At 35.9% G+C, this 13,356-nt stretch overlaps 1 protein-coding gene across 2 annotated transcripts in view; it reads right to left on the bottom strand.

Annotated features, from left to right (window-relative positions):
• Window positions 1–13,356, bottom strand: part of RNGTT (RNA guanylyltransferase and 5'-phosphatase) — a 230,848-nt gene that overhangs the window by 131,960 nt on the left and 85,532 nt on the right. For both annotated transcript variants that reach the window (XM_070796090.1, XM_070796092.1), the window contains one exon: window positions 11,965–12,129. In XM_070796090.1, the coding sequence (XP_070652191.1) occupies window positions 11,965–12,129 (165 nt within the window). The remainder of the gene's footprint in view (window positions 1–11,964; window positions 12,130–13,356) is intronic.

Here is a 13,356-nt window from a genome sequence, read left to right as displayed (position 1 = left end):
TTAATTTTCTATGTAACTGGAAAAGACAAAAGCTATTATTTAACCTTAATCTTTCATTTTAAAATTCTAATAAAACTACGAGGTCAGACACTGATACAAAATTACTGGCTCACACCAATGAGAGACACACACTTAACAAAAGGGGGGGGGGTTCAGTTGAATTTGAAAATGTGTGATAAGTCAATCCTGTGCCTTTGTTAACCTATAGTAAATTCACAACCACACCTGGTTAGAGAAATTAATCTATCAGACTTTTTAGAAAAGAAACTGCCTCCTAATCACTTTGCTGCTGCTGCTAAGTCGCTTCAGTCGTGTCCGACTCTGTGCGACCCCATAGACGGCAGCCACCAGGCTCCTCCGTCCATGGGATTTTCCAGGCAAGAGTACTGGAGTGGGGTGCCATTGCCTTCTCTCCCTAATCACTTTAGAGGACAATAATTACTTTTTCCTTCTGAATCCATAGTACTAATATCTATCTCCTGAATGTTAATGGTAAAATTCTGGGTAAACAGATGGCAATTTCCCCATATTACAACTTTGAGTCCACAGAAATGTTTAAAATATATTTGGTACCACATATAATGATCTCTTCACATTTCAGTGAACAAGATTTACTACCCCAAAAGAAGTTTCCTGGAACAATAAATTTTGAGGTTCACTATACAAAAGCAATTAAGAGCTCTCTTTATTACACATTACTGTGATTTTCTTAAATTCTCCTCTGAAATGGTAAATGAATGAGACTGAAAGTATCCATTAGGCCATATTCAATTTTGGTGATGAATGACGTATTAATAGACTAGATAGTACAAAACTGAACACCAGAAATATGAGAATACATAAAGTTAGCCTCATTTCATCTTGCGTCTTCCTTTAAACCAAAATAGTTTTACCATTATGTCTGTAATAACGTAAAAAATGAGGCATAATCACTGAAAACCTCTATGTGTGAAGAACAGTTCTTCACATTTAAGCAAAGGTTTTTTCCTTCTCTTGAACCACAGTTGCAGTAACAAACTCTCAAAGGTACTTTTTCTTTTACTATATATAAACAATACAATGATAAAGTCATATAACATTTGTATATATAAATAACACATCTTATGGCTAGATTTTCTTTATGAACTACTAGTCCTAGACAAACACTTAAGAACTATAAATTTATATTTAAGGATAAAATAAGAAAAGAAAGAAAAGTAAGGCAATACCTAGAAAATTAATCTGAATGCCAGATGAAATACATGTATATATACATAAAACCTAAACTTCCTAGCTAGCAGAGTATGCAAGAAAATAACAGATGAATATTTATAAAATCCTTATTAAACTAGATGAGTATAAGCTCTTGAAAAATTAGGTGCATGTCGTCTGCAAATAGTGAGAGTTTTACTTCTTCTTTTCCAATTTGGATTCCTTTTATTTCTTTTTCTGCTCTGATTGCTGTGGCCAAAACTTCCAAAACTATGTTGAATAGTAATGGTGAAAGTGGGCACCCTTGTCTTGTTCCTGACTTTAGAGGAAATGCTTTCAATTTTTCACCATTGAGGATAATGTTTGCTGTGGGTTTGTCATATATAGCTTTTATTATGGTGAGGTATGGTCCTTCTATGCCTGCTTTCTGGAGAGTTTTTATCATAAATGGGTGTTGAATTTTGTCAAAGGCTTTTGACACTCACTCTCACTATTTGCAGACGACATGATCCTCTACATAGAAAACCCTAAAGACTCCACCAGAAAATTACTAGAACTAATCAATGATTATAGTAAAGTTGCAGGATATAAAATCAACACACAGAAATCCCTTGCATTCCTATACACTAATAATGAGAAAAAAGAAAGAGAAATTAAGGAAACAATTCCATTCACCATTGCAACGAAAAGAATAAAATACTTAGGAATATATCTACCTAAAGAAACTAAAGACCTATATATAGAAAACTATAAAACACTGGTGAAAGAAATCAAAGAGGACACTAATAGATGGAGAAATATACCATGTTCATGGATTGGAAGAATCAATATAGTGAAAATGAGTATATTACCCAAAGCAATTTATAGATTCAATGCAATCCCTATCAAGCTACCAACAGTATTCTTCACAGAGCTAGAACAAATAATTTCACAATTTGTATGGAAATACAAAAAACCTCGAATAGCCAAAGCTATCTTGAGAAAGAAAAATGGAACTGGAGGAATCAACCTACCTGACTTCAGGCTCTACTACAAAGCCACAGTTATCAAGACAGTATGGTACTGGCACAAAGACAGAAATATAGATCAATGGAACAAAATAGAAAGCCCAGAGATAAATCCACACACATATGGACACCTTATCTTTGACAAAGGAGGCAAGAATATACAATGGATTAAAGACAATCTCTTTAACAAGTGGTGCTGGGAAATCTGGTCAACCACTTGTAAAAGAATGAAACTAGAACACTTTCTAACACCATATACAAAAATAAACTCAAAATGGATTAAAGATCTCAACGTAAGACCAGAAACTATAAAACTCCTAGAGGAGAACATAGGCAAAACACTCTCTGACATACATCACAGCAGGATACTCTATGACCCACCTCCCAGAATATTGGAAATAAAAGCAAAAATAAACAAATGGGACCTAATTAAACTTAAAAGCTTCTGCACATCAAAGGAAACTATTAGCAAGGTGAAAAGACAGCCTTCAGAATGGGAGAAAATAATAGCAAATGAAGCAACCGACAAACAACTAATCTCAAAAATATACAAGCAACTCCTACAGCTCAACTCCAGAAAAATAAATGACCCAATCAAAAAATGGGCCAAAGATCTAAATAGACATTTCTCCAAAGAAGACATACAGATGGCTAACAAACACATGAAAAGATGCTCAACATCACTCATTATCAGAGAAATGCAAATCAAAACCACTATGAGATACCATTTCACACCAGTCAGAATGGCTGCGATCCAAAAGTCTACAAATAATAAATGCTGGAGAGGGTGTGGAGAAAAGGGAACCCTCTTACACTGTTGGTGGGAATGCAAACTAGTACAGCCACTATGGAGAACAGTGTGGAGATTCCTTAAAAAACTGGAAATAGAACTGCCTTATGATCCAGCAATCCCACTGCTGGGCATACACACTGAGGAAACCAGAAGGGAAAGAGACACGTGTACCCCAATGTTCATCGCAGCACTGTTTATAATAGCCAGGACATGGAAGCAACCTAGATGTCCATCAGCAGATGAATGGATAAGAAAGCTGTGGTACATATACACAATGGAGTATTACTCAGCCATTAAAAAGAATACATTTGAATCAGTTCTAACGAGGTGGATGAAACTGGAGCCTATTATACAGAGTGAAGTAAGCCAGAAGGAAAAACACCAATACAGTATACTAACGCATATATATGGAATTTAGAAAGATGGTAACGATAACCCTGTATACGAGACAGCAAAAGAGACACTGATGTATAGAACAGGCTTATGGACTCTGTGGGAGAGGGAGAGGGTGGGAAGATTTGGGAGAATGGCATTGAAACATGTGAGATGTCATGTATGAAACGAGATGCCAGTCCAGGTTCAATGCACGATGCTGGATGCTTGGGGCTGGTGCACTGGGACGACCCAGAGGGATGGTATGGGGAGGGAGGAGGGAGGAGGGTTCAGGATGGGGAACACATGTATACCTGTGGTGGATTCATTTTGATATTTGGCAAAATAAATTATTTGATTTAAAAAAGAAAAAAAAGAAAAATTAGGTGCAGTTAAAAAAAGTTTTTGTAATTCTGTTTAATCCTCTCAAAAGTTATTAGAAATCTCCATATTTATTACTTTCATCCTACACATCAAATATTTTACTTTCAAAACAGTAATAAATCACTGAAAAATATTTTCCACAGAATTTTAATAAAGCAACTAAACTGGACATGTGAAAGTAAAATGACTCCAGAAGAGAAAAGCAAAAATAATTATTGCTAGAAACTTTTAAGAGATTATTAGGTCTTTCTTTTTCCTTTTTTTTTTTTTTTCTGTTTTAACTTGAGAGAGATAAAAGGAATGGAGTCTTCCTTAACTTTTTTTTAAATTAATTAATTTATTTTAATTGGAGGCTAATTACTTTACAATGATGTAGTGGTTTTTGACATGAATCACCCAATGGGTGTACATATGTCTCCCATCCTGAACCCCCCTCCCACCTCCCTCCCCATCCCATCCCTCAGGGTCATCCCAGTGCACCAGCCCTGAGTACCCTGTCTCATGCATCGAACCAGGACTGGCTATCTATTTCACATATGGTAATATACATGTTTCAATGGTATTCTCTCAAATCATCCCACCCTCGCCTTCTCCCAGAGTCTAAAAGTCTGTTCTTTACATCTGTGTCTCTTCTGCTGTCTTGCATGTAGGGTCATCGTTACCATCTTTCTAAATTCTGTTTATATGTGCTAATATACTGTATTGGTGTTTTTCTTTCTGACTTACTTCACTCTGTATAATAGGCTCCAGTTTCATCGACCTCATTAGAATTGATTCAAATGCATTCTTTTTAATAGCTGAGTATTGGGGGCAGGAGGAGAAGGGGACGACAGAGGATGAGATGGCTGGATGGCATCACTGACTCGATGGACGTGAGTCTCGGTGAACTCTGGGAGTTGGTGATGGACAGGGAGGCCTGGCGTGTTGCAATTCATGGGGTCGAAGAGAGTCGGACACGACTGAGCGACTGAACTGAACTGAACTGAACATTCCATTGTTTATATGTACCACAGCTTTCTTATCCATTCGTCTGCCGATGGACATCTAGGTTGCTTCCACGTCCTAGCTGTTGTAAACAGTGCTGCAACTAACATTGGGGTACACGTGTCACTTTCAATTCTGGTTTCCTTGGCGTGTATGCCCAGATTGCTGGGTCGTATGGTAGTTCTATTTCCAGTTTTTTAAGGGATCTCCACACTGTTCTCCATAGTGGCTGTACTAGTTTGCATTCCCACCAGCAGTGTAAGAGGGTTCCTTTTTCTCCATACTCTCTCCAGCACTTATTGTTTGTAGACATTTTGAAAGCAGCCATTTTGACCGGCATGAGATGGTACCTCATTGTGGTTTTAATTTGCATTTCTCTGACACTGAGTGATGTTGAGCATCTTTTCATGTGTTTGTTAGCCATCTGTATGTCTTCTTTGGATAAATGTTGGTTTAGTTCTTTGGCCCATTTTTTGACTGGGTCATTTATTTTTCTGGAATTGAGCTGCAGGAGCTGCTTGTATATTTTTGAGATTAATTCTTTGTCAGGTGCTTTGTTTGCTATTATTTTCTCCCATTCTGAAAGCTGTCTTCTCACCTTGCTTATAGTTTCCTTTATTGTGCAAAAGCTTTTAAGTTTAATTAGGTCCCATTTCGAAGAAGGTGATGGCACCCCACTCCAGTACTCCTGCCTGGAAAACCCCATGGACGGAGGAGCCTGGTAGGCTGTAGTCCATGAGGTCGCGAAGAGTCGCACAGGACTGAGCGACTTCACTTTCACTTTTCACTTTCATGCATTGGAGAAGGAAATGGCAACCCACTCCAGTGTTCTTGCCTGGAGAATCCCGGGGACGGGGGAGCCTGGTGGGCTGCCGTCTATGGGATTGCACAGAGTCGGACATGACTGAAGCGACTTAGCAGCAGTAGCAGCAGCAGCAGGTCCCATTTGTTTGTTTTTGCTTTTATTTCCATTATTCTGGGAGGTGGGTCATAGAAGATCCTGCTGTGATTTATGTCAGAGAGTGTTTTGTCTATGTTCTCCTCTAAGAGTTTTATAGTATCTGGTCTTATGTTTGGATCTTTGATCCATTTTATTTTTGTGTATGGTGTTAGAAAGTGTTCTAGTTTTACTCTTTTACAGTAGTTGACCAGTTCTCCCAGCACCACTTGTTAAAGAGATTGTCTTTTCTTCATTGTATATTCTTGCCTCTTTGTCAAAGATAAGATGTCCATAGGTGCATGGATTTATATCTGGGCTGCTTTGTTCCATTAATCTATATTTCTGTCTTTGTGCCAGTACCATACTGTCTTGATGACTGTTGATTTGTAGTATAGTCTGAAGTTGGGCAGGTTGATACCTCCAGTTCCATTCTTCTTTCTCAAGATTGCTTTGGCTATTCAAGGTTTTTTGTATTTCCATACAAATTGTGAAATTATTTGTTCTAGTTTTCCAAAAAATACCATTGGTAGCTTCATAGGGATTGCATTGTGGCAAAGGCAATGGCACCCCAATCCAGTACTCTTGCCTGGAAAATCCCATGGATGGAGGAGCCTGGTAAGCTGCAGTCCATGGGGTCATGAAGAGTTGGACACGACTGAGCGACTTCCCTTTCACTTTTCACTTTCATGCATTGGAGAAGGAAATGGCAACCCACTTCAGTGTTCTTGCCTGGAGAATCCCAGGGACAGGATGCTGTCTATGGGGTCACGTAGTCAGACACTACTGAAGTGATTTAGCAGCAGTAGCAGCAGCAGGGATTGCACTGAATCTATAGATTGCTTTGAGTAGTATACTCGTTTTCACTATATTGATTCTTTTGATCCATGAACATGGTATATTTCTCCATCTATTTGTGTCATTTTTGAGTTCTTTCATCAGTGTTTTATAGTTTTCTATATATAGGTCTTTTGTTTCTTTAGGTACATTTATTCCTATTTTATTCTTTTTGTTGCACTGACGAATGAAATTGTTTCCTTAATTTCTCTGTTTTCTCATTGTTAGTATATAGGAATGCAAGGGATTTCTGTGTGTTAATTTTACATCCTGCAACTTTACTATATTCATTGATTAGCTCTAGTAGTGTTCTGGTGGTGTCTTTAGGGTTTTCTATGTAAAGGATCATGTCATCTGCAAACAGTGAAAGTTTTACTTCTTCTTTTATAATCTGGATTCCTTTTATTTCTTTTTCTTTTCTTATTGCTGTGGCTAAAACTTCCAAAACTATGTTGAATAGTAGGGGTGAGAGTGGGCACCCTTGTCTTGTTCCTGACTCTGGGGGAAATGCTTTCAATTTTTCACCACTGAGGATAATGTCTGCTGTGGGTTTATCATATATGGCTTTTATTATGTTGAGGTATGTTCCTTCTATGCCTGATTTCTGGAGGGTTTTTATCGTAAATGGATGTTGAATTTTGTCAAAGGCTTTCTCTGCATTTACTGAGATAATCATATAGTTTTTATCTTTCAATTTGTTAATGTGGTGTATCACACTGATTGATTTGAAAATATTGAAGAATCCTTGCATCCCTGGGATAAAGCCCACTTGGTCATGATTTATGATCTTTTTAATATGTTGTTGGATTCTGTTTGCTAGAATTTTGTCAAGGATTTTTGCATCTGTGTTCATCAGTGATATTGGCCTGTAGTTTTCTTTTTTTGTTGCCTCTTTGTCTGGTTTTGGTATTAGGGTGACTGGTGGCCTCATAGAATGAGTCTGGAAGTCTACCTTCCTCTGTAATTTTCTGGAAGAGTCTGAGTAGGATAGATGTTAGCTCTTCTCTAAATTTTTGGTAGAATTTACCTGTGAAGCCATCTGGTCCTGGGCTTTTGTTTGTTGGAAGGTTTTTTATTACAGTTTTGATTTCTGTGCTTGTGATGGGTCTGTTAAGATTTTCTATTTCTTCCTGGTTCAGTTTTGGAAGGTTATACTTTTCTAAGAATTCGTCCATTTCTTCCAAGTTGTCCATTTTATTGGCTGATAGTAGTCTCTTATGATCCTTCGTATTTCTTTGTTGTCTGTTGTGATTTCCCCATTTTCATTTCTAATTTTGTTGCATTTGATTCTTCTCCCTTTTTTTATTGATGAGTCTGGCTAATGGTTTGTCTAGTTTATTTATCTTCTCAAAGAACCAACTTTTAGCTTTGTTCATTTTTGCTACAGTCTCCTTTGTTGCTTTTTTCATTTATTTCTGCCCTAATTTTTATGATTTCTTTCCTTCTACTAACCCTGGGGTTCTTTATTTCTTCCTTTTCTAGTTGCGTTAGGTGTAAAGTTAGGTTATTTATTTGATTTTTCTCTTGTTTCTTGAGGTATTGCTTATCTTCTTTTTTAATCAACCGTAATGTCCTAAAACCATTCAAGATTGATGCCTTCCATGGTCTAGCTAAATGCTAACTACATACATCCCTCGAGGGAACATAACTACTCATAAGAGAAAGGTATGGAGTGGAGGGAGGCAAACAAGCAGGAAATGAAGACAACTTAGTAGAAATAACTTAGCAGAAACAGAACTTTGCAAATGGGAGATAATCCAAGTTCAGGCTTAGTCATATGAAAGAGAAAAATGGGGAGTTTACTAAAGAAGACAGCTATGCAAGTGTGATGGCAGGAGGTAGATAAGAACTCTCTGCACCTTCTTTTCAATTTTGTCATGAACCTAAAACTGTTCTAAAAAATAAAGCCTTTTCAAAAGATAAATTAATAATAATATATTAAGACTAAGTAGGGCTTATCCCAGGAACAAAAGAAAGCTTCAGTGTTAAGATATATTTCCACTTAATTCATAAAATAAATAAAACTAAGCTGGAAAGAAAACTATATTCTAGCTATATATTTACAGTAGATAAAAAGCCATTTGACAACACTGAACACCTAATCTTGATTAAAAGTAAAATAATAAACAAAATGGAGAAAGAGAAGTCAATGAAAACACAAAGGCCTACAATAGCCAAAACAACTTTAAAAAAGAAGTACCAAGTTGGAAGATTAAGTCTGTCTGATTTCAAGATTTATTATAAACAAAAGTAGTCAAGACACTACCACCACAAAGACAGATAATACAGATCAAGGGCACAGAACAAAGCCTTTAGCAATAGGCCCAAACATACATGACAACTTATTTTTTATAAAGATGCAAAAGGAATTCAATGAAAAAGAAAAAGGATCATCTCATTAATACTTGGTACAGGAACAACTGGATATCCAAATGCAAAACAAACAAAACCTATCAACAGGCTAAAACAACCCTAATGTCTATGACTATGGATTAGTTAAGTAAAGTATGGTATAATGATAAGATGGAAATTTGTACATCTATAAAAAAAAAGATTGAAGGAGATCTCTATGTACCAAAACTGGCACAAAGACGACTCAAGATAAATTTTTAAGTTAAAAAAAAAAAAAGGCAAAGTATAGGAAAGGAAGTCAAGAATCACCTCCTGGGTAAGGGTGGTAAGAATATAAATAAATGTACTTGCTTGTATAAAGAAATTCTGATGGATACAATAAACGCTGATAGCAATGGTTACTCTTCTAAGATGATAAACAGAAACTATCTATTGTCTGACTTTAAAAATTTTGTTAACCATATTTAATCTATTGATATAATTATTTTTTAACTGGCCTTCAAACTGGAAATGCAAATAAAATTGTAATTTAAGAAACTGCTACTTATTAATACTATTTAGGATGCTGCGTTCTAACATCTATGCATGTATATTAAGTTAAAAATTGAACAACTCATTATCCCTTCACTAGTTTGATGGATCAAATTAGACAAAATGAAGAGGCTGTTTATAGAGCCTGTGCTAATAAAGTTCTAAAATCAGTTATGTTCAAGATTTTATGAACAGACAGAAATTAAATTCTACTTTTTTCTACCCAAAAGTACACACTTTTCAGAATTATAGTTTGTTTAAAACTATCTAAAACCTAGCCTTCCTCATAGAAATGATACATATTTCCCTGCTGCAGGAACAACTGGATATCCATATGCAAAACAAACAAAAACCTATCAACCCGCTAAAAATAACCCTAATGTCTATGACTATGGATTAGTTAAGTAAAGTATGGTATAATGATAAGATGGAAATCTATGCATCTATAAAAAAAAAAGATCGAAGGAGATCTCTATGTACCAAAACTGGCACAAAGGAGACTCAAGATAAATTGAATGCTACATCATTCATAATACCACTACTTTACAATTCCCATTAACAAAGATAAAAATAATAAGAATCTCCAGAGCAATAACCTGTCAACTGTAGCTACTATTCTATAACTGGTGTTACCACAGCCTGCTTTAGACCTACTCTGCTATAAAACGTGCTTTCTCTCTGTATTCCACAACTCTATACCTTGGTAAGAGAAACTGAGAACAAAAAATAACAGTAATAACTAAAAAAGGAAGGAAAGGTGACATATTTAAAATGCCAAATATTAGAACTGCTTTAAAAGAATTTCCTATGATAATTTCAAAGAGGGATTTCATAAAGTACAAAGGAAAATAAGAGCATCACATTTTTCTACTGAAAAACTACGAGAAGTTGTTCACCATAACTACTTAAGATCCCTGAAGAAAAATTTTCTAAGCATTTCTAAGCAGCACTGATTCTGACTAATAAAACTACACTAACACGTTTTCTTAAACGCTAAACTTTGAATTATGGCAACACAAGCTGTCAAAATGGTTTTTTTAAAAAACTGAAAGAATCTGGCTTCTGCTCAACTTTTATGCTTTATTAATAATTTAGAAAATATTTCTATAAGGGTACAAAGCTGAAACTCCAATACTTTGGCCACTTGATGCAAAGAGCTGACTCATTGGAAAAGACCCTGATGCTGGGAAAGATGAGGGCAGGAGGAGAAGGGGACGACAGAGGATAAGATGGTTGGATGGCATCACCGACTCAATGGACATGGGTTTGTGTGGACTCTGGGAGCTGGTGATGGACAGGGAGGCCTGGCGTGCTGTGGTTCATGGGGTCGCAAAGAGTCAGATATGACTGAGCGACTGAACTGAACTGAACTGAACATAACTCCAGTTTTCCACGAAGGGTGTGATCTGCACTAAATGTTAACATTATCCTTACCCTACCAACTGGGCAGGGCACAGAAGTGTATGGCTCTTATAGGCACCCCTATTCCTGCAGCCAAAACAGACTAAAGGCAAGCAGTGAACTATAGGAAGGCTGTGGCACCAGAAGTCAACCAACAGGACCATGCCAAGCAGGCATTATGCAAAATGTGAAAATGTAAGTTTGTATCTGTTGAAAAAAAAAGATAGGCATTCAACCGGGCTAAGATTATTGCTAATATTATATCCAAGGCCTAATACCAAATTGAGCAGACTTGAGCAGAAGCAGTCCAAATACAACACAAACTTACATCATCCAACATGTGAGATTATACCAGAAAAAAATTTAAAACATGTAATTGCTCATGTTGCTTTATTTCCTGTATTCTTCTATCCTAACCACCCCTCTTCTGAAACATAATAATTCCATGGTGCATCTTTACTGTCAAATACTATGCAGCAATTACAAATCTCTTTGCATGACATGGAAATATTTCCAAGTAAGTATTTCCAAGTACTGTTAAGTGAAATAAATCCAGAATATTTAGTATGATGCATTTTCAGTGTCAAAACAACAAAAAAGCAATAACAAAAGAAAACTCTCCATGTATATATATACATCCATATATATAAATTAGTTTTTTAAAGACTACACACTAAACACTGTTGACCTTCAGAAGGCCTAACAGGTGATTTTCACTTTATATAATTCTATTCTCTTCACAGTTTTTTAAAAAACATAAACCAACCACCATGAATCAAATACTATTATGAGAAACAAGGAACTTAAGTTTTCATCACTAAAATCTTACCAAGATAAAGTAGATAAACAATGACCTACTGTACAGCACAAAGAACTATATTCAACATTATACAATAACCTATAATGAAAAAGAATATATATACATATATATGCAACTGAATTAATTTGCTGTACACCCGAAACTAACACAACATTGTAAATCGATTATATTTAAATTTAAAAAAAAACAGAATTTTGTGAATTTGCAGACTTGAGATTTTACATGTCTGTCCAAAACAGTGCTATATTCAAGTAATTTCTGGAAAAATCAAGACAAGAGGGCCTCAAAATGTCATTCATATTCCTTTCACAAGTTAAATTTTGATACACTGTAAGTACTAATTAGAAAACTTTACCTTTCTTGAAGTATAGATGTCAAAAAATGGCTTATGTCTGACACTGAATGGTTCCTGTGTTTTGTCAATGAGCCCTGTCTTCATTTTTTCATGTCGAGGATTTATTATTTCTCTTTCTATACACTGAAGACGAATATTAAAATCACAATCTCCAACCGGCTGTGCCTGAATTAAACCAGACAATTATTTAAATTTCAACACTAAAAACTATTGTATCAGCATAGTTATTTAGGCTGTCACACTATACATAGCAGTCTATATAAACAGCGTCCTTTGGAGCTGCCCAATGCACATCCTGCACCACTGTACGTGCCAGCCCTGAAAGACTAATGATAGAAGCATACCTAAACATGCAAATACACATACACAGAATTATTTAAATTATAAATATATAAAAGAATATGGAATGACATAAATCTCCTCAAATACAAATTTTAGAGCCAAAGCTTTCACATCTTAATTAAAGTATTAATATACTCACTAATCACTTTTATTATTTATATGAATTAGTAAAACCTGCGTAAAAACTAAAATCCAAGTAGGTAGGAAAGTATATGTAAACAACACGCCAAAATAAGCAAAAAAAAAAAAATCATCGTTTTGTTGTTTAAAATGCTAACACCTTACAGCCATCAAGAAGAAGATATTTATTAAAGAAACACATTACCAACTCTGAAAACTAATAAAGAACAGTTTATAAAATACATTCAAAAAAGAAAGTAATCCACTCCTCCATATGTATATACACAGTATATATAATATGGTATACATATATGATGAGGTTCCCAGGTGGCACAGTAGTAAAGAATCCACCTGCCAATGGAGGAGACACAGGAGACATGGGTTTGATCCCTGGATCAGGAAGATTCCCTGGAGGAGGAAATGGCAACCCACTCCAGCATTCTTGCCTGGAAAGTTCCATGAACAAAGGATGGGCCACAGTCCATGGGTTTGCAAAAAGCTGGACATGACTGAGCATGCATGCAGCCAGAGGCATACATATGTGATATATATACATGGTTTGAATGATGAAATAAAAAGCACACGTAATGCTTTTGTATGAGTTGAGGATAGGGGTCTGCCCTCTCCTAAGTGGATATACAAATATAGCTGTAACACTTCACTTGGATGACAGTAATGGTCCAGATAAGCAGCATCACCTCAATAGGATACCAAGTACTCTCTTCTTTACTTCAGAATTAGATACCCTTCCCAGCATTTTCCCTATCTTTTCTGCCTTCTTCCTCTTCTCTAATCTATATTACTCAACCTAACATTTACCCAACCTATTGTTTACAAAGAGGGGACAACACTTGCTTAAGCTGTGAAATTAAATACACCCCATTAAATACGCCTCAAGGATGACTTTTTCTCAACTTTGGAAGGATGACA

This window comes from Bos indicus, chromosome 9 (genome assembly GCF_029378745.1).
Source record: "Bos indicus isolate NIAB-ARS_2022 breed Sahiwal x Tharparkar chromosome 9, NIAB-ARS_B.indTharparkar_mat_pri_1.0, whole genome shotgun sequence".
Classification (NCBI taxonomy): Eukaryota; Metazoa; Chordata; class Mammalia; order Artiodactyla; family Bovidae; genus Bos; species Bos indicus.
This window is presented reverse-complemented; position numbering and strand designations above follow the sequence as displayed.